Source organism: Notolabrus celidotus, chromosome 14 (assembly GCF_009762535.1).
Source record: "Notolabrus celidotus isolate fNotCel1 chromosome 14, fNotCel1.pri, whole genome shotgun sequence".
Lineage (NCBI taxonomy): Eukaryota > Metazoa > Chordata > Actinopteri > Labriformes > Labridae > Notolabrus > Notolabrus celidotus.
In genome coordinates, this window is record NC_048285.1 from 138,164 (window position 1) to 163,895 (window position 25,732).

At 44.8% G+C, this 25,732-nt stretch overlaps 1 protein-coding gene and 1 long non-coding RNA gene across 2 annotated transcripts in view; both read left to right on the top strand.

Annotated features, from left to right (window-relative positions):
- LOC117825078 (NACHT, LRR and PYD domains-containing protein 12-like) overlaps positions 1 to 25,732 on the top strand; it is a gene marked incomplete at its 5' end in the record, with an annotated part of 108,709 nt that overhangs the window by 77,427 nt on the left and 5,550 nt on the right. Inside the window, one exon of the mRNA XM_034700711.1 lies at positions 11,986 to 12,032. Coding sequence (XP_034556602.1) covers positions 11,986 to 12,032 — 47 coding nt within the window. The remainder of the gene's footprint in view (positions 1 to 11,985; positions 12,033 to 25,732) is intronic.
- Positions 3,449 to 5,896, top strand: LOC117825085. Its single transcript, XR_004633779.1, has 3 exons — positions 3,449 to 3,630; positions 5,515 to 5,605; positions 5,856 to 5,896. It is a non-coding gene; the product is annotated as an uncharacterized LOC117825085 (long non-coding RNA).

The window sequence follows — 25,732 nt, forward strand, 5'->3', positions numbered from 1 at the left end:
ATCAGTTTTTGAGACCTCTACATCATCAGTGTGATATGTTCTATGTATACAATCAGATACATGCAGTGCATGGATAATCCACCAGGTGTGAGTAATTCATGCACCAGAAGGACGTCACTTGAGACATCCAAAATGTCAGCTGTGGATCAGAGACCCACTCCAGGTTTTTCAGGGATATTTTTACCAACTTTGAAAAAGTTTGGATGAAAAAAACTTTCAAATTGTTCCTGAAACTTCAAGAGGAATAGTTACTGGATTGATGCAATGTTAAACTAATTAATATTCCATTACCTCACTTATAGTCAAACCATGTTGAAAATGTGTGTATCAAAATGAATACAGCAGGTATATGAGGACATTTATTTGGAGATCTGTCAATCATCATTTAATTAAGTTTCAGACATTATGAATTCCATAAAGCAACATACAGTCTTTATTATTTAAGAACATGTTTAAATGACATAATGAGGTATATTTAGAGGAGAAATTGAGATATTTATTATGTATATTGTATTTTTATATATGTAACCTGCTGTATCATGATGATTGATGACTGGTTGAATGTTGCCATGGCTCCCTAGTGAATAATTATCTTCTGCTCATTCATTTCCACTAAATACTGAACAATTAAGAGAAGAAATATACAATACATTTGTTTTTTTTGTTGTGTAGCAGACAGAATGTGTATGACGTTGTTGTGTGTGATGACCCCTCCACACCACTAGGTGTGTTTGTGTCTTTCAGGTCTGGGTCGTCAGGGGGGTGGGCTGCACCTGGGCCGGTGTGGCAGTCAGCATAAAAGCTCTTCCACTGGGTGTGGGGCTTTCTCGATGCTCGGGCACACCTCAGCTCTCATCCCGTGTGGGCATTGCGGCGCAGCGCGGCACAGTGCTCTTTCAAAATGTCAAAATGAACCTGTACTGTGCTTTTCCTCCAGCATCTCTCTGCTCTCCTGCAGTCTCTCTTCAGTTGACATTTAGCAGCAGTTTTCCAGGCTGCTTTGCTTCTTTGTGGTTTGTGCTGGGCAACAGTGTCTGAAGAGAGTTTTCAGTGTTTGATTAAAATCATTAACAGTGTCATGGAGTGAGCAGGATGTGGATGGAGGAAAAGTTCTGACCAGATTTGAGAAATGTTCAACAGCTTGCTCAGTGATGAAACGCTTTGCACCAATAGTTTTAGGGACTTGTGAGATGGATCAAATGTCAATATTGATTCCCTTTGTAATGATTAAGTGGAGTGTGTTTCCATGAGTGTGTGTGGCAGATTGTACATGCTGTGTGAGATTCAAAGAGGCAATAGAGTCCAGAAAGTCCTGAGCCCTTGTGTCAGAGGAGTTGTTAACATGGAAATTAAAATCACCAAGTCAAATGATTTGATCATAAGTAGTTAAAACAAGGGACATCAAATCATCAAACTCAGTGAAACAGTTGCTGTCGTGTTTAGGGGGGCGGTAGATGGTGACAGTGAGAACAGGCTGATGTGATCTTAAAACCAGGTCTCCAAGTACTCCAAAGTTTGAAACTGACCAAAAGAGCATGAGGAACAGTTACAACCATTAGAAAATAGAGGAGAGAGGAGACTGCAGTGAAGAGCTTTGAGATGCACCCAGTGTGATCCTCACTGCTGCTTCATCACATCTGTCAGTGCTGCTGTTTGTTTCATACGAAGGTTAGTCAGCACCATCTAGAGGTCAGATAGTAGAACTACATCATGTGATCAGTGTGTAACCTGACACTGACTGGGTTTCTGTCACAGGTTAGAGTGATGTCACTCTGAAGGGATGAGGATGTGGACGGCGTCCTCAGATCAAACGCACACAGACACACCAGGACTGATGAGGGACAAACCAGCAGCTTCTTCTCTCCACACATGAAGGTGGAAAGTGTCTGTAAGCTGATTATTGGACCTTCTGACAAATAAAAAAAGATTAAATAGCAATTTTCATATGAGTTTTAATTTGTATCATATGTGATACATCAGGCATGTTGGTGTAAATGTATTGCTCAAAGTTTCCAATATTTTAAACAAACTAAAAGATATATAAACAACATTTTTAGCCTATTAAACTTTGAGTATCCTTCAAGATTTTCCCAAAGTAATGTCAAACCTAGAAATGTTTTTTTCTATATTGCACATGTTACATCCAGGCTCAGAGGACCCAACAAAAAACGGGAGTGGAGACGAGAAGTATGCAAAAAGTGCTAACAAATTTATAACAAAAAGAAATAATCGTGCATAACCAAAAACAAACAGGAGCACTGTGCCGCGCTGCGCCGCAATGAGAGGGATGAGAGCCGAGGTGTGCCCGAGCATCGAGAAAGCCCCACAGCCACTGGAAGAGTTTTTATGCTGACTGCCACACCGGCCCAGGTGCAGCCCACCCCCCTGACGACCCAGACCTGAAAGACACAAACACACCTAGTGGTGTGGAGGGGTCATCACACACAACAACGTCATACACATTCTGTGTCTGCTACACAACAAAAAAAACAAATGTATTGTATATTTCTTCTCTGAATTGTTCAGTTTTTAGTGGAAATGAATGAGCAGAAGATAATTATTCACTAGGGAGCCATGGCAACATTCAACCAGTCATCAATCATCATGATACAGCAGGTTACATATATAAAAATACAATATACGTTATAAATATCTCAATTTCTCCTCTAAATATACCTCATTATGTCATTTAAACATGTTCTTAAATAATAAAGACTGTATGTTGCTTTATGGAATGCATAATGTATGAAACTTAATTAAATGATGATTGACAGATCTCCAAATAAATGTCCTCATATACCTGCTTTATTCATTTTGATACACACATTTTCAACATGGTTTGACTATAAGTGAGGTAATGAAATATTAATTAGTTTAACATTGCATCAATCCAGTAACTATTCCTCTTGAAGTTTCAGGAACAATTTGAAAGTTTTTTTCATCCAAACTTTTTCAAAGTTGGTAAAAATATCCCTGAAAAACCTGGAGTGGGTCTCTGATCCACAGCTGACATTTTGGATGTCTCAAGTGACGTCCTTCTGGTGCATGAATTACTCACACCTGGTGGATTATCCATGCACTGCATGTATCTGATTGTATACATAGAACATATCACACTGATGATGTAGAGGTCTCAAAAACTGATGTATCAAATTATTTAACATATGTTGATATTATTACTGATACATACACTGATATTACAGAGTTTGAAACTGACCAAAAGAGCATGAGGAACAGTTACAACCATTAGAAAATATAGGAGAGAGGAGAGAGGAGTGAGGAGAGAAGAAACTGCAGTGAAGAGCTTTGAGATGCACCCAGTGTGATCCTCACTGCTGCTTCATCACATCTGTCAGTGCTGCTGTTTGTTTCATATGAAGGTTAGTCAGCACCATCTAGAGGTCAGATAGTAGAACTACTTCATGTGATCAGTGTGTAACCTGACACTGACTGGGTTTCTGTCACAGGTTAGAGTGACGTCACTCTGAAGGTATGAGGGTGTGGACGGCGTCCTCAGATCAAACGCACACAGACACACACCAGGACTGACGAGGGACAAACCAGCAGCTTCTTCTCTCCACACATGAAGGTGGAAAGTGTCTGTAAGCTGACCTGAACTCACTTCAACAGGTGAGAATCCTTCCAGAGAAATCTCTACATGTTTGATGATCAGGATCACTGTGCTCACACGCTGCTGGATCACTGTTTGACTGGAGAAATGTTTCTGGATGCTGATTGGCTGTTTGAAATATGTTGTAGAGTTTCTGTGTGAGTTGAAGAGCAGTGATTTGACAAACACTGACCTGTTCTATAGTTTGTGTTTGTGTCTCAGGGGGCGAAAAGAGGAGACGAGTGTGTTTGTGGAGTAGAGTCAGCAGCAGTTTGATTGTAATCTGAGTCTCACCATCAGTGAGAAATACAGGGAGTGTGTGAACTGGTCTGACAGCCTGGATCCACTTGGCTCAGGTGCTTTGACTTATTAACTCTTTCCCTGCCAGCATTTTCATCAACATGTTTGGTACATGTTGAAGCTCCCTCAAATGTTTAGTTCTCTGAATATAGAAACAATGAACACATCAAAAGAGAGGACAGAGCTTCAGTTTTCATTTAATTCTAACTTGTTTCATTTTTTATCAGCATTTGAAAATTGATCATTTTCATTAAAAAAACAACATTTCATTTTTTATTGAAGTGTTGCAGAACAATACAAGACGGCTAAGAGACATGACAATACAGTATACAATATAGAAAACAATTTGAAATACACGACTGCAGGTGAACACTTAGAGACCAAACCAGACACACAGAGACCAGCAGGAACTAACAACTGACTGGAATAATCAGAATCAGAATCAGCTTTATTCGCCAAGTATGCTTGAACACACCATGAATTTGACTTTAGTAAACTGTGCTCTCTTTGTACAAGGCATAAGAATAAGACCTACAATAAAAAATAAAATAAAAATATGATAAAAATAACATTAGCTCTAAATACAAAGAAACAACAAATAGGCGTGACTAATATGTACAGGCTAGAATAATATGATAAAGTGCAGTGGTGAGTAGCAGAGGTAGTTTTTACATTATTAAAATAGAAGTTAAATAATACAAAAAATAGAAATATGGAATTCTGCTTGGAGAATTGTTGCATTGTGTATTTACGTGTATATTTACAGAGAGTATTGATCAAACAGGTCTGACACTGTTGTTCGGCCTCTTCGCCCACCTGAAGACCCACAAGGACCAAGAAGGAGGACAGACATACTCGACCCCGAGTGTCCGCCGATGATGATGATGATGATGATGATGATGATGATGATGATGATGATGATGATTCTATCAATGACAGTAATAATAATATGATGAAGCAGTCGTAACCCAATATCAGTCGCCCCCAGACCCTGCAGAGTTTGCTGGCTGATTGGGACACCTCCCCACAGATTCTCATCCCTCTAGGACAACCCCCAGACCTGATGGGAGGGGGCTTTTGTATTTCTCAAAGTTTATTATCTTTACAATTGTTATTATTATTATTGAATTTTTCTTTATTTTCATTTTAAAGGTGAACAGAGGGTGATGGGGAGGGCGTCAGAAGTGAGCGCAAAGCAGAATTACAGAAATAATAATAATTATTATTATTATACAAAATTAATTGAAATAAAAGCGATAAATAAAAAATCTATATCAAAAATAATTATTGTAGTAGTGAAACTTATAGTAATACTAATGCTACACATAGTGAATTTTGGTCATGTGGCTCCGGTGAAGTGCGGCAGGCAGCAATGCCCAGCAGGTTGCTAGGACCTGTGCTTCCATCTAAGTGGTCTCCATAGTGTGTTTATGGGAGAGGGTGGGGGCTGTGTTTGGGCTCATCAGGTCCTGGTTGGGGCTCCAACAAGGTTTATGTCAGTCCTGAATATCTGTGTCATGTTACTGAGAGCAATGAGAACTAATGTGTGTCCTGTGGTGTAAAGCTTGTTGTAATGATGAACATGTTGTTGTGTTTGTGTGAAGGTGGAGGCTCTGCTATGAATCAGTGTGAGGACGGAGAGGAGGGAGCCCCTCCCTCTAAAAGCACTCTGTGTGGGGAACATGAAGCTCAGAGGTGAGAGGAGGATCTGTACCTGTCCATAACTCTGCTCCATGTCAGAGCTCAGCACTCACATCACTGTGTGTGTGTGTGTGTGTGTGTGTGTGTGTGTGTGTGTGTGTGTGTGTGTCTGTGTGCGTGCGTGCGTGCGTTTGTGTGTGTGTGTGTGTGTGTGTGTGTGTGTGTGTGTGTGTGTGTGTGTGTGTGTGTGTGTGTATGCGTGCGTGCGTGCGTGTGTGTCTGTGTGTGTGTGTCTGTGTTGAAGCCCAGAGCAGCAGCATGGACCAGACTCTGCTGGACCTGGACCTGCTCCCAGATGTGTGTCCTTAAAGAGTGACCGGTCAAAGGGTCTATTTGTGGACTTCAAAGATGGCCGTCAGTCTGATGGTCCAAAGTAATAATCGATCAAAGCGTTTTTATCAGAATCAAACATTAGAAAAGTTTGTAGTAAATTTCAGCAGCACTCAAACCTGGAAGATTTTCAGAGTTCATGTTTGTTCATCAGTGTTTGTGATTCTGTCAGAGTCCAACATCAGAGACCAGACTCTCCTGGACCTGGACCCAGCTGTGTGTCCTTAAAGAGTGACTGGTCTATGGGTCGACTGATTGATTTCAAATCAGTAGAGATGAGTGCTGATGAAAGGTAAGCCTCTCAAAGTGAACTTCCTGTTGTTGTGTGTGTGTAACATTTGTAACTGTTGTTGGTGTTTTCTCTGTGAAGGTGAACATTTGTCACTGGCTGTGTTTCTATCAGGATCAACACAGTAAACAGGATTGGAGGCAGAAAGAACTGTACTCAGCATGTAGTATCTTCATGTGTGTCTTGTGTTTGTAGGAGGGTCCAGCAGTGTTTCTGCCAGGATCCACTACATAGAATCTATCACATCAACACTGTGTGTCATTATATTATATACACTACATGATGTTATATTTGTTCCACAGAGTTCAGAGATCAGAGGCTCCCATTGGTCAGTCTGCCCAGCAGCATCAAACACAGCTGGACTCCATATTGATGGTGAGTAAATGTACAAACACAGCTCCTCCTGAGAATCAGAGCACACACTCATTCTGTTTGGATGTTTCTGTTTCCTGATTACACTGCAAACATCATCTCTGCCTGAATTCTCTTCACACTCAGGGCCCGATCTACTAAAGGTTTGCGTGTATAAAAACATGTGCAATCTTGATAGCGCACGCAAAGCAGATGTACTAACCGGGAGCACCGAGGACCGTGTCTGTCAATTGAGCAGAATAGCACTCGCAATCCATTTAGCATGTTTGCCTTCATGAATATGCAGAATACATGCAGATTATCAGAACACACAAAATACTTGGAGGAGGAGATGCAAATGTAATCATTTAGCACATGCAGTGTGATTTATCAAACCTGAAACAGATAGCGGGCGGTGTTTTTGCGTCTATATTTAGCACGTTTGAAAGGCAGGTGCAAACTGGCACAGCGTTACGCACAAATGGCTGAGGTCACTCTGGCGTGAGGACGCATAGGTGCAATGACAGACGACGGAGAGAAAGAATCCTCCGTGCCAGTGTTGACATATTTAAACAGTTAGGAATAAAAATAGTAGAGACATATCGTATATCCAGCAACACCATCTTTGAGCTGCTGGATGACCTAATTAATAGCTGATTTGGAGCCAGTCACAAAAAGGAGCCATGCCATATCTCCTATGGAGAAACTCCTTCACTGCATTTTCTTGTATCTGGATCATTCCAGCGCACCATCGCAGGTAGTGTCGGCTTCTCCCAGTGTCCACCCGTGCGTAATGAACGTTCATCTACTGTGCTCTCCCCTCCCTCTTCATTCGCCGGCGGCTCAGTTGAAGGATTACTGCCATGAATGACATCCCGACTGTTGCCAGTGCATTGACAGCCATTGTCAGCCCAGACACAGCACTGACCAGCTGCCTCGTAGCAGGCGGTAGCACGCGCAAAATCCTCATTTATGGGCGGTCCGCACCACTTATGCACTTGTTATCATTTGCGCACGCAGTCATAGTAGATCACCCACAACACACCTAGAAATAAAACGTGCAAAATTGTTATTTGCACACACTATAGCGCTCGTTATTTGGGATTTTAGTAGATCAGACCCTCAGTGTTTTACTGATTGAATGAAGCCTTACATTTCTGAGCTGCACACAGTCAGAGGTCAGAGGTCATGATGCTCTCACACAGACTCAGACTTTGACAGCAGAGTTCACAAAGTGAGTCCAGTTTGAGGTCTAAACAACAGGACCATCCACAGACTAAGTCATGAGCAGCATTGTGATCCAGTCTCCATGCTGGACTATGCAGACCAGCAGGCTCTCTGTCTGTCACAGATGATCTGATGTTCTATTTTGTTCTGCTCCAGCTGCTCCAGGAGAACATCATCAGTTTTGTAAAGACCGAGCTGGAGGAGATCCAGAGAGCTCTGAGTCCAGATTACCCAGAATGCTTAGCGAGTCAGAGGGAGGATGAGGATGAAGAGCAGAGGAGGAGCAGAAAGGCCTTTCTGGAGATCACTCTGCACTTCCTGAGGAGAATGAAGCAGGAGGAGCTGGCTGACCGTCTGCAGAGCAGTAAGAGGATTTGAACACATTGAACATGATGGAGAGAGGAAATGGAGACAACATGGGAGAGGTTTACATTTCAAACTCTGCTGTTAATATGATGCACACATTTGTATCACATCTATGAGCTGTGAGAAAGTGTTCACAGCTGATGAAGAGATTTCAGAGAGGAGGAAAATCAAATCCATCCTGATGTCTGAAAGTGTAAATTCATCAGACTGATTGTAGCTTCAGATCATTCATCACATTTATCTTTTGTTCTTTCAGGAACTGTTCCAGAGTGCAGACGTAAACTGAAGTCTCACCTGAAGGAGAAGTTCCAGCGTGTGTTTGAGGGGATCGCTAAAGCAGGAAACCCAACCCTTCTGAACCAGATCTACACAGAGCTCTACATCACAGAGGGAGGGACTGGAGAGGTCAATGATGAACATGAGGTCAGACAGATTGAAGCAGCATCCAGGACACCACACAGACCAGAGACCACCATCAGACAAGAAGACCTCTTTAAAGGCCCACCTGGAAGAGATCAACCAATCAGAGCAGTGCTGACAAAGGGAGTGGCTGGCATCGGGAAAACAGTCTTAACACAGAAGTTCACTCTGGACTGGGCTGAAGACAAAGACCACCAGGACATCCAGTTCACATTCCCCTTCACTTTCAGAGAGCTGAATGTGCTGAGAGAGAGAAAGTTCAGCTTGGTGGAACTTGTTCATCACTTCTTTACTCAGACCAGAGAAGCAGGACTCTGCAGGTTTGAAGAGTTCCAGGTTGTGTTCATCTTTGACGGTCTGGATGAATGTCGACTTCCTCTGGACTTCACCAACAATCAGATCCTGACTGAGGCTACAGAGTCCACCTCAGTGGATGTGCTGCTGACAAACCTCATCAGGGGGAAACTGCTCCCCTCTGCTCGCCTCTGGATCACCACAAGACCTGCAGCAGCCAATCAGATCCCTCCTGAGTGTGTTGACATGGTGACAGAGGTCAGAGGGTTCACTGACCCTCAGAAGGAGGAGTACTTCAGGAAGAGATCCAGAGACCAGGAGCAGGCCAGCACAATCATCTACCACATCAAGACATCCCGAAGCCTCCACATCATGTGCCACATCCCGGTCTTCTGCTGGATCACTGCTACAGTTCTGGAGGATGTGCTGAAGACCAGAGAGGGAGGAGAGCTGCCCAGGACCCTGACTGAGATGTACATCCACTTCCTGGTGGTCCAGTCCAAACTGAAGAGCATCAAATACGATGGAGGAGCTGAGACTGATCCACTCTGGAATAAAAAGAGCAGGAAGATGATCCAGTCTCTGGGAAAACTGGCTTTTGATCAGCTGCAGAAAGGAAACCTGATCTTCTATGAGTCCGACCTGACAGAGTGTGGCATCAAGATCAAGGAAGCCTCAGTGTACTCAGGAGTGTTCACACAGATCTTCAGAGAGGAGAGAGGACTGTACCAGGACCAGGTGTTCTGCTTCATCCACCTGAGCGTTCAGGAGTTTCTGGCTGCTCTTCATGTCCATCTGACCTTCACCAAGTCTGGACTCAACCTGATGGAAGAAGAACAACCAACGACCCCGATCTCTAGAATCCTTAGCGACAAACCTAAACTGAAACGTCTCCATCAGAGTGCTGTCGACCAGGCCCTACAGAGTCCAAATGGACACCTGGACTTGTTCCTGCGGTTCCTCCTGGGTCTTTCACTGCAAACCAATCAGAGTCTCCTGAGAGGTCTGCTGACACAGACAGGAAGTAGCTCACAGACCAATCAGAAAACAGTCCAGTACATCAAGAAGAAGATCAGTGAGGATCTGTCTACAGAGAGAAGCATCAACCTGTTCCACTGTCTGAATGAACTGAATGACCGGTCTCTAGTGGAGCAGATCCAACAGTCCCTGAGATCAGGACGTCTCTCCACAGAGGAACTGTCTCCTGCTCAGTGGTCAGCTCTGGTCTTCATCTTACTGTCCTCAGAGAAAGATCTGGACGTGTTTGACCTGAAGACATACTCTGCTTCAGAAGAGGATCTTCTGAGGCTGCTGCCAGTGATCAAAGCCTCCAACAAAGCTCTGTAGGTGGATACATGAGAGATTAAAAACATGTTGATCATGACAGATGAAACACTGTGTCTGTGCTAATCACTAATTCTTCTTCAGGCTGAGTGGACGTAACCTGTCAGAGAGAAGCTGTGCTTCTCTGGCCTCAGTCCTCAGCTCACAGTCCTCCAGTCTGAGAGAGCTGGACCTGAGTAACAATGACCTGCAGGATTCAGGACTGGAGCTCCTGTCTGCCGGACTGAAGAGTCCACATTGTAAACTGGAAACTCTCGGGTCAGTATAAAGCTGAAATCAAAAACTTACACTGTCAGTAACAATAATCCAATGAGTGTAAATTATGTAAAAACACAAAGCTCCACATGACTCTTAGTTTCCTCAAATCATCAGTAAGAATAGGTCAGGACACTGGAAACTAACTCGTTCTGTTTAATATTTGTTTTTACATGAAAATGGTCAAAACCTTTACACTTTGCTTATTGCATGATTCCTTTTTCTAACCCTAGACTGTCAGGATGTCTGATCACAGAGAGAGGATGCGCTTCTCTGGCCTCAGCTCTGAGGTCCAACCCCTCCCACCTGAGAGAGCTGGACCTGAGCTACAATCATCCAGGAGACTCAGGAGTCCAGCTGCTGTCTGCCAGACTGGAGGATCCACTCTGCAGACTGGACACACTGAGGTATGACCAGACAACAAGAGCTCAAACACTGCAAGAGCAAAAGAAAAAATCCCATTTCACAAAAAAGATCTTGTTTAGTTTCATTATTTTCTGAGGAGTGATTGGACCTGAATCAGACAAAGACCACCAGAAGACTATCAAACACAAAATAAACTACTCAGTAGAAATTCAAAGCTTGAACCGAAAAGCCAACTGGACTCAGTAGAAACTCTTGAAGACGTTTCACGTCTTCTCTGAAAGGCTTCTTCACTTCTGAACAGACTGGGGGCGGAGCTAGAAAATTTAAGCTTCTAACAGTGGTTGGTGTGCTAAGGTGGTCACATGGGGTCGTTATTAGAGTCGTTGACTTAGTTCTTGACAGTTGTTCAGGTCAGCTGTTAATGTTATATACAGAAAAATTCCCATGTGACTGTTCATCAACTAATGTTGTGTGTGATAATAAAGAAGGCAGATGTTTTTATCAGAACATCATAATTATTGAACAAATGTAGAAATATACACGCATCATCTCTAGGGCACTTGTTTTTGGAGTTGTGTTTTTGTGCATCAAATTGGCGGTCCTGATCCCACCGGGCTCACTAGGGTGCACCAGGGGGTTCTTGAGGGAAAGTGGAGAGGACATGGAAGAGGCTTTGGTGTCTGAAGGAAAAACTGGGAATGTGGAGAGCAAAAGCAGGAAGGACATGCTGTCTTCATCACTCTGAAACCATAAGACAGGATGTTTAGGATGAGTCATTTTGACTCCTGACACATACAAAGAGACGACTACTTTAAAGTGACAGAACAAAGGTTCAGCAGGAATCCTCTTTACTGATTTCAAAGAGGACATGAGAAGCAGAATCTGGACTTTATGGATCCAAAGAGCAACAGCCAGCCTTTGCTTTTTGAATCTTTGACTTCTTCTTCTTATTTTTCTCTGAGTATCTCAACACTGTCAGAAAAAGAGACAGAGTGATGGAGACAGCTGGCTCAGAGGAGTTTCAGCCTGTTTCTCTGTCACAGGGACAAACTGAGGAACACTGCTTCATGTTGAACAGCAGGTAGGACTCATGTTGGACTGAACATCACTCTGACTGTGTTTCTTCCTCCAGGGTGGACCATGGTGGAGAGCAGAGGTTAAAACCTGGAGTGAAGAAGTGTAAGTGTGGAATCAGTTTGACTCATGAGTGCCAAACAGCAGACTGTCAGCTAACAAAGAATAAAGCCTTCAGGTGTGTCTGATGATAAACTGCTGCTGTGTTGTGTCTTTGTCTCTCCATCAGATGTCTGTGAACTCACTCTGGACTCAAACACAGCATACAGACGGCTCAGACTGTCTGAAGACAACAGGAAGGTGACACATGTGGGAGAGGATCAGTCATATCCTGATCATCCAGACAGATTTGACTACTATCCTCAGCTGCTGTGTAGAGATGGTCTGACTGGTCGCTGTTACTGGGAGGTCAAGTGGAGAGGAGTGGTTTATATATCAGTGAGTTACAGAGGAATCAACAGGAAAGGAGACAGTCATGACAGTGAGTTTGGATCTAATGATCAGTCCTGGAGTCTGAGATGCTCTGATGAACGTTACTATGTCCGTCACAATAAGAGAGAAACAGTCCTCCCTCTCTCCTGGTCCTCTGTCTCTCACAGAGTAGCAGTGTATGTGGACTGTCCTGCTGGCACTCTGTCCTTCTACAGAGTCTCCTCTGACTCTCTGATCCACCTCCACACCTTCAGAACCTCCTTCACTGAACCTCTGTATCCTGGGTTTAGGTTGTGGTGTTATGGTTCCTCAGTGTGTGTGTGATCTGTGTAGCAGGGAGAGTCTCCTCCTCCACACACACACACACACACACACACACACACACACACACACACACACACACACACACACACACACACACACACACACTTCAGCTGATCATGAGACTGAGACGGAAAACTGTCTAACTGAACTTTACTTCTTTACATCTCTGTTGTGAAAACATCGGGCCTCATTCATTCTTTGTTTCTTCAATGTGTTGATGAGAAAGTTTGTCAGAAAAGTCTGAGTCTCATTCATTAAACTGTCCTTCACCTGCAGAGTTGTTCCCTCCTGTGTTTAAACTGATGGAGGCCATGTCCTCATGTGCTTTGCACACACACACACACACACACACACACACACAAACACACACACACACACACACACACACACACACACACACACTATCCCATGCCTTCCATTGATCAACTAGAAAGTCTGGTTTGATAGGATCATCCCCTCCTCTCTCTGGGTGCATCTCAAAGCTCTAAACATCCATCTCCGCCCACCAGAGATGTGAGGAAATGAAACCAGAGGAGAGAGGAGAGAGGAGATTTGTATTTAGAGAAATGAGACGCCCTCTCCTCCGGAGCGTCACGTGAAGCGACGTTGGTTTGTGATGACGGCTTTAACAGCTGTTTGTGTCTGCACACATGTTCACTGTAATGTTACGTTCACACCAAACGCGATTTTGTCACGTCGCGCAAGCAAATCCCATGGAATGTCAATGTGTACACACGAATTTGCGCCGGGCGACGCGTTTGAAGCGACACGCGACTAGATTGACGCGAATTTCGCGTCTATCGCGTCTTCGCGCGAGTTCAAAATATCCAACTACAGTGACAAATTTGCGTGACGCTGTGGCGCGATGGCCTATCAGTTGTGGTTGACCGATTACGTCAGAAATGGAGGAGAAGATTGTAATCGCCGTGTGTGCTCGGCTGGAGCTTTACAATACTACATTACATATATATCGCGACCGCCATCGAAAGGACGAAGCCTGGCAGGAGAATGGGAAAGAACTTGGAATCTCTGGTAAGTTAAACAAAATAAATTGTTTTTAGTATCTAGACATCTGACCCAAACTAGCCAGCAACGCATGCATGCAGCACATCAGCTGCATGCATGCAACACACAGTCTGATTTACAGCGGCGATTACTGTGTTTCTCTCCATTCAGAGGACACCTGTCGGCGCAAGTGGAAGGGCCTCAGGGATACATATTTGAGGGAGAGGAGGAAGGGCAATGAGAGGAAGAGTGGATCGGCAGCGTTCACGGGGAAAAGGTGGAAGTACTCTGCGATCCTGTCATTCCTCGACCCCTTCGTGAACCCGAGGGAGACCTCGGGTAACATGGGTCGAGGATGACAGGACCGCAGAGTACTCTGCAGCAGGTGCAGCGACGGAGGGGACAGAGGAGACAGCAGGACCCTCACATGCAGTCCCAGGTGGGTGAAAAGTAATGACACATAACCAATATTATGGCAGAGTTTCCGTCTTTACACATGTATAGGTAATTGTTTACATCTTCTGCGAGACAGAATTGACCGCGGAAATACGTAAATAATCTGTAGATTAATGTGGATCACATTTATAACTACAACAAGTACAACAAGAGAGTGGATGAATAAATGTCAGACTCTTCACTGTGCTTATAAAAACCCACTAGAATCACAGGGTGGATCTGGTCATGCGTCTATTGTGTGCTAACTAAATTGAACAGCAACATAAATGAACGGGAAAAGGAAAACATTTGAACTGGGATGACTGTGCCTATAGACCTACTTGAGGGTTTTATGCATTCAAAGTTAGATGGAAAAACAAGGTAGGATGCTCTCATGACTGGCACTGAAATATATCAGTGATATAGCTCCAGATTAAATTAAGAGACGAGTTCACGTTATTCTTTCTCTCAACATCTCTACATGCATTTAAATGGAATGCATAGATTTCAACACAGGCTCATTTCATTCCACCTCATGAGGTAGTGATGTGGCAATCATAAATGTTGTCCACACTAAAATAATGTAATAATGCTTATCAACCAGAGGTAAACATGTTTTAGCTGCCGTCGGTTAGGAGCTGCATAAGCTGAATGTTTGTAAGTGATGCTTTGCCTTAACTGTCAAACACACACATCAATGACTCGGTCCATAATGTCGCCACAGAACAACAATGTGATGAGGAGGAGGAGGAGGAGGAGGAGGAGGTTGAGGTGGAGGCAGCCACCCCAACTGCACTTGAGCAGCAGCCACCCATTGGTAAGTATATGACAGTTCAGTTTTCATTCATTTACATGTATTGACTCTCATTTTTGCATAAATGGTAAAAACAAATACACAATTCCAAGTTGTTGATGTCCTTTATTGCTTTATTTTCAGCCTCTTTAATTTACTATCACGTTCAATTAGATGGTTTAATTGTTCACTGAGTTCTTTTCTTGTCATGCAGGTAGGAAGAGGACAAGGAAGACTTCCAAGGGGCAGGAGGCTGAGATAGAGGACCTGCTCGTTGAACCCCTTCGAAAGCAGCAGCAGCAAGTCCCCCAGCCTCCCGTCCCACCTGTGTCGGAGGACGATATGTTCCTCAGGAGCCTGCTTCCTTCCCTGCAGAAATTGTCACCTCAAAGGAAGGAGTATGTCAAATTTCAGATTCACAAATTAATCTTTGAGGTCAGCAATGCTGAGCATAATCTGGACCAAATTGGACAGTGCCTGGGGTGACAATCTCTGCAGGGAATGAAGCAGGTATCCAATTTTTATTTAGTGAATCCTTATTTTATTATGGAATGTATATAGTATTTATTATTTAGGGAAATCTTTATTTTTATATGGAATGTATATAGTATTTATTATTTAGGGAAATCTTTATTTTTATATGGAATGTATATAGTATTCTTTTCTTTTCTGCACTAATGTCACACCACTTGCTTTTGCACTTCCATTTGTTATTAAATCTTATTTATTATTATTATCTATGTGCCAAATAAATTGTCATTAATGAAAACATACCCCTGTCCCGTTTGTCGTCTTACCTGAAGATTGTGGTTATAGCAAGGTTTTGTTTGGTGTTTGCTGCTACATGTTTTTATACACACAGTCACCGAACACTTACTGCATGTAGTACATAATGTAAAAAGTAAGCAGATTGTGTGTTTACCAACGCAGACTACAGTTCTATGTCAAGATACAGTAAATTTAGGCACAGCGTGATGTATGTCTAAACTGCTATTATACATAGCAGTTCACTGATGACCACAACGCCACACTGAATGTCATATAATATTAATTTATCCTTTAATTCTACCAGAAATTGCTTAATACATTTGTGACACAGCTTTGCTTGTAATGTCTACTATTAATAATAATGGATTATATGGTGGACACAAACATCATATTGCAGGAACTCAAAAGTATGAGTGGGTGGCTCTTCAAAGAGCCGTTGTGGTGTGCTGGTGCACTAGGAGCTGGGTTGGCACGGGATACGTCCTTCTGCGGAGAAGTAGGAGGTGAAGGTCTCCCTCACCCTGATGGCCTCCCTCGCAGAGTTGTTGGCAGCAACTCGTCCTAGACCTGGCAGTAGCTCAACTTCAACAGCTGGGATGCTCCCCCTCATCCCAGATGCCTGGGTTGTCTTCCGCAGGTAGTTGTGGAGGTGGCCTTCACGCAGGTCTCTGCGACTTCTGGACGGACCTCAATCACACGCCTGTACATCCTCCACTGGGAGGATAACATGCCGAAAGCATTCTCTACCACCAGTCAAAACCCATGACAGGCGATAATTGAGGACCCGACGCTCCTGTGGAAGGGTGCGGCCGGGGTATGGCCTCATGAGGTTTCTCCTCAGAGGAAAGGCCTCATCAGCGACAAAGACGTGTGGCTGGGGTCCTCTGTGGTCTGCTCCAGGAAGGGGCCGGTCGGCAGGCAGCTGGAGGGTGCCAGACCTCAGTGCTCGTCCAAAGGCGGAGTGTGACAGGATCCCTCCATCACTCGTCCTACCATAACCCCCGACATCGATAACACGGAAGCAGTATTCAGCATCAACAACTGCCAGGAGAACAAGTGAGAATGTTCTCTTGTAGTTGAAGTACTGCGATCCGGAATTGGCAGGGGCCTTCAGCACCACATGTTTCCCATCCAGCGCTCCACAGCAGAGAGGGAAATGCCAGCGCTCCTCAAACTTGAGGGCTCTGGCCCTCCACTCCTCTGTGCTGGGTACAGCCATGAATTCCCCCACCAGGGAATCCCAAATGGCTGAGGCAACATCTGGGACTATGCCTGCCACAGTGGAGACCCTGACACGGAAACTGTTGGCGATGCTCCTGTAGGAGTCACCTGTGGCCAGGTACCTGTAGTGTAGTACAGGACACAGTTTAAAATACGACACGGTGCATACACTGTTGGTGGTATAAGTAGAATAGAGTAGACTAGTAGTAGATGAAACGCTGACTGATGAAACAGCGCGCGTGTGTGTGTGTGTGTGTGTGTGTGTGTGTGTGTGTGTGTGTGCGCGCGTGTATAAGATGCTGATGAAAAGACAATTATGACTGGTCTCATACCTTTCTCCTTTTCTGTTTTCTCTAAAGGGTTACACAGTTTGGCAATACTTTTGCATATATTACTAAATCCCTGATGCAATTTAAGATGACATAATGTTGTCGCTGCTTCATCAACGCGTAAATTATAATAGGCAGAATGGATCCAAACTGCATTTAAAATCACAACAATAGTTTTGTTATCCTCTTGTGGACAAGGTCAGAAAGCATTAACTGACGTTTCAATGAAAGTATATCCTGACAGTTTGAGGCATCATTCTCCATGAAGAGTTGTGCGTTATGGCGCAACACTCACCGGAGACATATGGACAGGCACTCCGCAGCCGGGACGGAACGCCTGTAGTTGGTGTCCATCCTGGAGATCCTGGCACCGATCCTAGCCAACAGGTCATCAAACTGGGCACTGGTCAGCCTCAAATACCGCTGAAAACGGTCATCATCCTGGCGCAGCTCCTGGAGAAGGTTGTGAAATTCTCCGAGCTGTGTGCGCCTTCGGAGAACGCTGTGGACCCAGACACGGCAGCGGTGTGGCCCACGACGTCTCTGGTACTTCCGCACCAGGTACAAAGCAGCGATCACGTTCAATCCTTCCATTCTTCGTTCGGTATGACGAAAACGGCGGAATGAACAGGCGTTACCTACCGGCTTTTATTGGGGCAAACCACTCCCACTCCCCATTTCGCTTCCGTGTTCACTAGGGGCGAATATTCGCTCCCCAACAAGACAGACGCATTGATATTCGCGCGAGTTTGCGGCGCAAATTTTTTTCGCGCGTTTGGTGTGAACGCATCATTAGAGGCGATCCGCTGCTTGAGAGTCACCGGGTACAGAGGGAATGTGAAAAGAGGATGATAGGACTGACTGCAGCAGCAAAGGCGGAGGCTGTGTAGAGGTGAAACAGTCTGGACTTGTCGGTGCGATGGAATGGAATGTTGAGACATTTGAGGACGTGTTGGAGACAATGTAAAAATGCAATTGTTCCAAAAAGCATGAAGGCACACTGCAGGATTAGAGTAGAATGAAAGACCTTTATTTGACATCTTAGTATGTATTTGAAAAAGTCCACACATTGTGACCAGCTTCTGTCTCCATCAGAGCCGCTGTCAGCAGTGTATCAGTGTGATCCTCACTGCTGCTTCATCACATCTGTCAGTGCTGCTGTTTGTTTCATACAAAGGTTAGTTAGCACCATCTAGAGGTCAGACAGTAGAACTACATCATGTGATCGGTGTGTAAATCTGGCACTGACTGGGTTTCTGTCACAGGTTAGAGTGACGTCACTCTGAAGGTATGAGGGTGTGACGGCGTCCTCAGATCAGAAGCACAGAGACGCACACAGACACACCAGGACTGACGAGGGACAAACCAGCAGCTTCTTCTCTCCACACATGAAGGTGGAAAGTGTCTGTAAGCTGACCTGAACTCACTTCAACAGGTGAGAATCCTTCCAGAGAAATCTCTACATGTTTGATGATCAGGATCACTGTGCTCACACGCTGCTGGATCACTGTTTGACTGGAGGAATGTTTCTGGATGCTGATTGGCTGTTTGAAATATGTTGTAGAGTTTCTGTCTGAGTTAAAGAGCAGTAATTTGACAAACATTGACCTGTTCTATAGTTTGTGTTTGTGGAGTCAGCAACAGTTTGATTGTAATCTGAGTCTCAACATCAGTGAGAAATACAGGGAGTGTGTGAACCGGTCTGACAGCCTGGATCCACTTGGCTCAGGTGCTTTGACTTATTAACTCTTTCCCTGCCAGCATTTTCATCAACATGTTTGGTACACGTTGAATCTCCCTGCAATGTTTAGTTCTCTGAATATAGAAACAATGAACACATCAAAAGAGAGGACAGAGCTTCAGTTTTCTTTTAATTCTAACTTGTTTCATTTTTTATCAGCATTTGAAATTTGATCATTTTCATTAAAAAAACAGCATTTAATTTTGTATTAAAGTGTTGCAGAACAATACAAGACGGGTAAGAGACATGACAATACAGTATACAATATACAAAACAATGTGAAACACACGACTGCAGGTGAACACTTGAAGACCAAATCAGACACACAGAGACCAGCAGGAACTAACAACTGACTGGAATAATCAGAATCAGAATCAGGTTTATTCGCCAAGTATGCTTGAACAAACAAGGAATTTGACTTTAGTAAACTGTGCTCTCTTTGTACAAGGCATAAGAATAAGACCTACAATAAAAAATAAAATAAAAATATAATAACAATAACATTAGCTATAAATACAAAAGAACAACAATAGGCGTGACTAATATGTACAGGCTAGAATAATATGATAAAGTGCAGTGGTGAGTAGCAGAGGTAGTTTTTACATTATAAAAATAGTAGTTAAATAATACAAAAATAGAAATATGGAATTCTGCTTGGAGAACTGTTGCATTGTGTATTTACATGTATATTTACAGAGAGTATTTATCTAACAGGTCTGACACTGTTATGGTTTAGTGTTCATCAGAGTGACAGCCTGGGGGAAGAAACTGTTCTTATGGCGGGTTGTTTTGGCGCACAGTGATCTGTAGCGCCTGCCGGAGGGGAGGAGTTTGAATAATTTGTGTCCAGGGTGTGAGGGGTCAGCGGTGATGCTACCTGCCCGTTTCCTGGCCCGGGACCGGTACAAGTCCTGGATGGGGGGCAGGTCGACACTGATGATTTTTTCTGCAGTCCTTATAGTCCGCTGCAGTCTGTGTTTGTCTAGTTTGGCTGCAGATCCAAACCAGACAGTGATGGAGGTACACAGAACAGACTGGATGATGGAGGTGTAGAACATGATCAGCAGCTCCTGGGGCAGGTTGAACTTCCTGAGCTGACGCAGGAAGTACATCATCTGCTGGGCCTTTTTCCTGATTGTGTCTATGTGGAAGGTCCACCTCAGGTCCCGGGAGATAGTGGATCCCAGGAACCTGAAAGAGTCCACAGTAGACACAGTTCTGTTCAGGATGATGGGGGGGGGGGGGGGCTTCTCCTGAAGTCCACTGTCATCTCTACCGTCTTGAGCGGGTTCAGCTCCAGATGGTTCTGACTACACCAGAGTGCTAGCTGTTCCACCTCCTGTCTGTAAGCAGACTCATCTCCGTCCTGGATGAGACCGATGACGGTGGTGTCGTCTGCAAGCTTCAGGAGTTTCACCGAGGGGTCCCCTGAGGTGCAGTCATTGGTGTAGAGGGAGAAGAGCAGTGGGGAGAGAACACATCCCTGTGGGGCGCCAGTGCTGATGGTCCGGGTGCTGGATTTGATGCTCCCCAGCCTCACCTGCTGTCTTCTGTCCGTCAGGAAGTTGGTGATCCACTGACAGATGGAGGCCGGCACTGTGAGCTGGGTGAGTTTCTGGTGCAGGATGTCCGGGATGATAGTGTTGAACGCTGAGCTGAAGTCCACAAACAGGATCCTAGCGTAGGTCCTGGGGGAGTCCAGGTGATGCAGGATGTAGTTCAGACCCATGTTGACTGCATCCTCCACCGACCTGTTTGCCCGGTAGGCAAACTGCAGGGGGTCCAGCAGGGAGCCTGGGATGTCCTTCAGGTGGCTCAACACCAGTCTCTCGAAGGACTTCATGACCACAGACGTCAGGGCGACGGGCCTGTAGTCATTGAGTCCTGTGAAGGTGGGTTTCTTTGGGACTGGGATGATGGTGGAGCTTTTGAAGCATGAGGGCACTTCACACAGCTCCAGCGATGTGTTGAAGATCTTTGTGAAGATGGGGGCCAGCTGCTCAGCACAGACTCTCAGGCAGGAGGGGGACACGCCGTCTGGTCCAGGAGAATAATGAGTGTTGGGGAGAAGGCTGTGTGTGTGTTTGTGTGTGTGTGTGTTTGTATGTGTGTGTGTGTGTGTGTGTGTGTGTGTGTGTGTGTGTGTGTGTGTTTGTTTATATATATACATTCTATCAAGCCGCCGGCTAGCCCTGTCTCAGGGGGGCGAAAAGAGGAGACGAGTACGTAAGCCTGCCGGTACACAGTCTCTCCACTGCCAAGACTTGTACACGCCTGCTTGTGGCCAAACACGGTAACTGGTACCTCGCGGTTCCAGGCTTAGTTGTACGGGATCTTGGAGTAGCAGGGGTCCCCAGAGACGCGGCATGCAGGCCCACTTGTATGTGGACATGCCTTGCTGCCCGTCAACCTCTGTCAACTCACAGCTTGTTCAAGGAAAGTGTGCCCCAGGAGGCCAAAAGACAAGGTACAAGGATAAAGTCAAAACAAACCTAAAGAAGTGCGACATAGGCCTTAAGACCTGGGAAGCCACAGCATCAAACAGGGCAGCCTGGAGACAACTTGTCCGAGATGGAGCTGTGCAGTATAATGCTGATCTCCATAGTGCCGCAGAAGACAAGCGCAGACGGGAAAGGAGAACGCATCCACCCAGAAGGTCCCACCCAAACCCACAATCGCGACTGCCCACCCATGTCCATACTGCCCCAAAATATGCGGGTTCAGGATCGGCCTCTTAGTCCACCTGAAGACCCACAAGGACCAAGAAGGAGGACAGACATACTCGACCCCGAGTGTCCGCCGATGATGATGATGATGATGATGATGATGATTCTATCAATGACAGTAATAAAAATATGATGATGATGCGGTCGTGACCCAATATCAGTCGCCCCCAGACCCTACAGAGTTTGCTGGCTGATTGGGACACCTTCCCACAGATTCTCATCCCTCTAGGACAACCCCCAGACCTGATGGGAGGGGGCTTTTGTATTTCTCAAAGTTTCTTATTTTTAACATTGTTATTATTATTATTGAATTTCTCTCCATTTTCATTTCAAAGGTGAACAGAGGGTGATGGGGAGGGCGTCAGAAATAAGCACAAAGCAGAATCACAGAAATAATAATAATTATTATTATTATACAAAATTAATTGAAATAAAAGCGATAAATAAAAAATATATATGAAAAATAATTATTGTAGTAGTGAAACTTATAGTGATACTAATGCTACACATAGTGTATTTTGGTCATGTGGCTCCGGTGAAGTGCGGCAGGCAACAATGCCCAGCAGGTTGCTAGGACCTGGGCTTCCATCTAAGTGGTCTCCATAGTGTGTTTATGGGAGAGGGTGGGGGCTGTGTTTGGGCTCATCAGGTCCTGGTTGGGGGCTCCAACAAGGTTTGTGTCAGTCCTGAATATCTGTGTCATGTTACTGAGAGCAATGAGAACTAATGTGTGTCCTGTGGTGTAAAGCTTGTTGTAATGATGAACATGTTGTTGTGTTTGTGTGAAGGTGGAGGCTCTGCTATGAATCAGTGTGAGGACGGAGAGGAGGGAGCCCCTCCCTCTAAAAGCACTCTGTGTAGGGAACATGAAGCTCAGAGGTGAGAGGAGGAAATCTACCTGTCCATGACTCTGCTCCATGTCAGAGCTCAGCACTCACATCACTGTGTGTGTGTGTGTGTGTGTGTGTGTGTGTGTGTGTGTGTGTGTGTGTGTGTGTGTGTGTGTGTGTGTGTGTGTGTGTGTGTGTGTGTGTGTGTGTGTGTGTTTGTGTGTTGAAGCCCAGAGCAGCAGCATGGACCAGACTCTGCTGGACCTGGACCTGAGCCAAGCTGTGTGTCCTTTAAGAGTGACCGGTCAAAGGGTCTACCTGTGTACTTCAAAGATGGCCGTCAGTCTGATGGTCCAAAGTAATAATCGATCAGAGTGTTTTTGTCAGAATCAAACATTTGAAAAGTTTGTAGTAAATTTCAGCAGCACTCAAACCTGGAGGATTTTCAGAGTTCATGTTTGTTCATCAGTGTTTGTGATTCTGTCAGAGTCCAACATCAGAGACCAGACTCTCCTGGACCTGGACCCAGCTGTGTGTCCTTAAAGAGTGACTGGTCTATGGGTCGACTGATTGATTTCAAATCTGTCAGGATGAGTGCTGCTGAAAGGTAAGCCTCTCAAAGTGAACTTCCTGTTGTTGTGTGTGAAACCTTTGTAACTGTGGTTGGTGTTTCATCTGTGAAGGTGAACATTTGTCACTGGTTGTGTTTCTATCAGGATCAACAGCAGTAAACAGGATTGGAGGCAGAAAGAACTGTACTCAGCATGTAGTATCTTCATGTGTGTCCTGTGTTTGTAGGAGGATCCAGCAGTGTTTCTACCAGGATCCACTACATAGAATCTATCACATCAACACTGTGTGTCATTATATTATATACACTACATGATGTTATATTTGTTCCACAGAGTTCAGAGATCAGAGGCTCCCATTGGTCAGTCTGCCCAGCAGCATCAAACACAGCTGGACTCCATATTGATGGTGAGTAAATGTACAAACACAGCTCCTCCTGAGAATCAGAGCACACACTCATTCGTTTGGATGTTTCTGTTTCCTGATTACACTGCAAACATCATCTCTGCCTGAATTCTCTTCACACTCAGGGCCCGATCTACTAAAGGTTTGCGTGTATAAAAACACGTGCAAACTTGATAGCGCACGCAAAGCTGATGTACTAACCGGGAGCACCGAGGATTGCGTCTGTCAAATGAGCAAAATAGCACTCGCAATCCATTTAGCATGTTTGCCTTCATGAATATGCAGAATACATGCAGGTTATCAGAACGTGCAAAATACTTGGAGGAGATGCAAATGTAATCATTTAGCACATGCAGTGTGATTTATCAAACCTGAAACAGATAGCGGGCAGTGTTTTTGCGTCTATATTTAGCACGTTTGAAAGGCAGGTGCGAACTGGCACAGCGTTACGCACAAATGACTGAGGTCACTGTGGCGAGAAGGAGGCATAGGTGCAATGAAAGACAACGGAGAGAAAGAATCCTCCGTGCCAGTGTAGACATATTTAAACTGTTAGGAATAAAAATAGTAGAGACATATCGTATATCCAGCAACACCATCTTTGAGCTGCTGGATGACCTAATTAATAGCTGATTTGGAGCCAGTCACAAAAAGGAGCCATGCCATATCTCCCATGGAGAAACTCCTTCAACACTGCATTTTCTTGCATCTGGATCATTCCAGCGCACCATTGCAGTGAGTGTCGGCGTCTCCCAGTGTCCACCCGTGCATAATGAACGTTCATCTCCTGTGCTCTCCCCTCCCTCTTCATTCGCCGGCGGCTCAGTTGAAGGATTACTGCCACTGAATGACATCCCGACTGTTGCCAGTGCATTGACGGCCATTGTCAGCCCAGACACAGCACTGACCAGCTGCCTTGTGTGCGCAACGATGGCGTGGAGCGCGCGCCACATTGGTCACAGCTCTCACCTCCTGATCAATGGCCTGTAACCCATCCGTCTAATTTCTTTGTTGCTGCAGCAACCCCTGATCAATATCATCATCACAATCTGGACGCCTGCTGGGCTCTGCTGAGGTGTTTTCTCTTTTCATTTTTCAGTTACGGCCACTCTGCTCTCCCAAACTCTCCATGGTGACAGCTGGTAGCACACACAAAATCCTCATTTATGGGCGGTCAGCACCACTTTTGCACTTGTTATCAATTGCGCACGCAATCAGAGTAGATCACCCTCAACACGCCCTGAAGTAGCACGTGCAAAATTATTATTTGCACATGCAATTTAGCGCTCGTTATTTCGGATCTTAGTAGATCAGACCCTCAGTGTTTGACTGATTGGATGAATCTTACATTTCTGAGCTGCACACAGTCAGAGGTCAGAGGTCATGATGCTCTCACACAGACTAAGACTTTGGCAGCAGAGTTCACAAAGTGAGTCCAGTTTGAGGTCTAAACAACAGAAACACTTTGCTTCATGTTAATGACAGCTGCTGCTTTCAGCTTCATTCTAACAAACACATCAGGTCTAAAGTCACTGCAGACTTTTTCTGGATGAAAGCACACCAGGAGATTTCTCCAACAAGAAGTTCATTTCATAGAAACTTGATTTGCAGAAGACAGGACCATCCACAGACTAAGTCCTGAAGCAGCATTGTGATCCAGTCTCCATGCTGGACTCTGCAGACCAGCAGGCTCTCTGTCTGTCACAGATGATCTGATGTTCTATTTTGTTCTGCTCCAGCTGCTCCAGGAGAACATCATCAGTTTTGTAAAGACCGAGCTGAAGAAGATCCAGAGAGCTCTGAGTCCAGATTACCCAGAATGCTTAGAGAGTCAGAGGGAGGATGAGGATGAAGAGCAGAGGAGGAGCAGAGAGGCCTTTCTGGAGATCACTCTGCACTTCCTGAGGAGAATGAAGCAGGAGGAGCTGGCTGACTTTCTGCAGAGCAGTAAGAAGATTTGAACACATTGAACATGATGGAGAGAGGAAATAGAGACAACATGGGAGAGGTTTACATTTCAAACTCTGCTGTTAATATGATGCACACATTTGTATCACATCTATGAGCTGTTAGAAACTGTTCACAGCTGATGAAGAGATTTCAGAGAGGAGGAAAATCAAATCCATCCTGATGTCTGAAAGTGTAAATTCATCAGACTGATTGTAGCTTCAGATCATTCATCACATTTCTCTTTGGTTCTTTCAGGAACTGTTGCTGCAGAGTGCA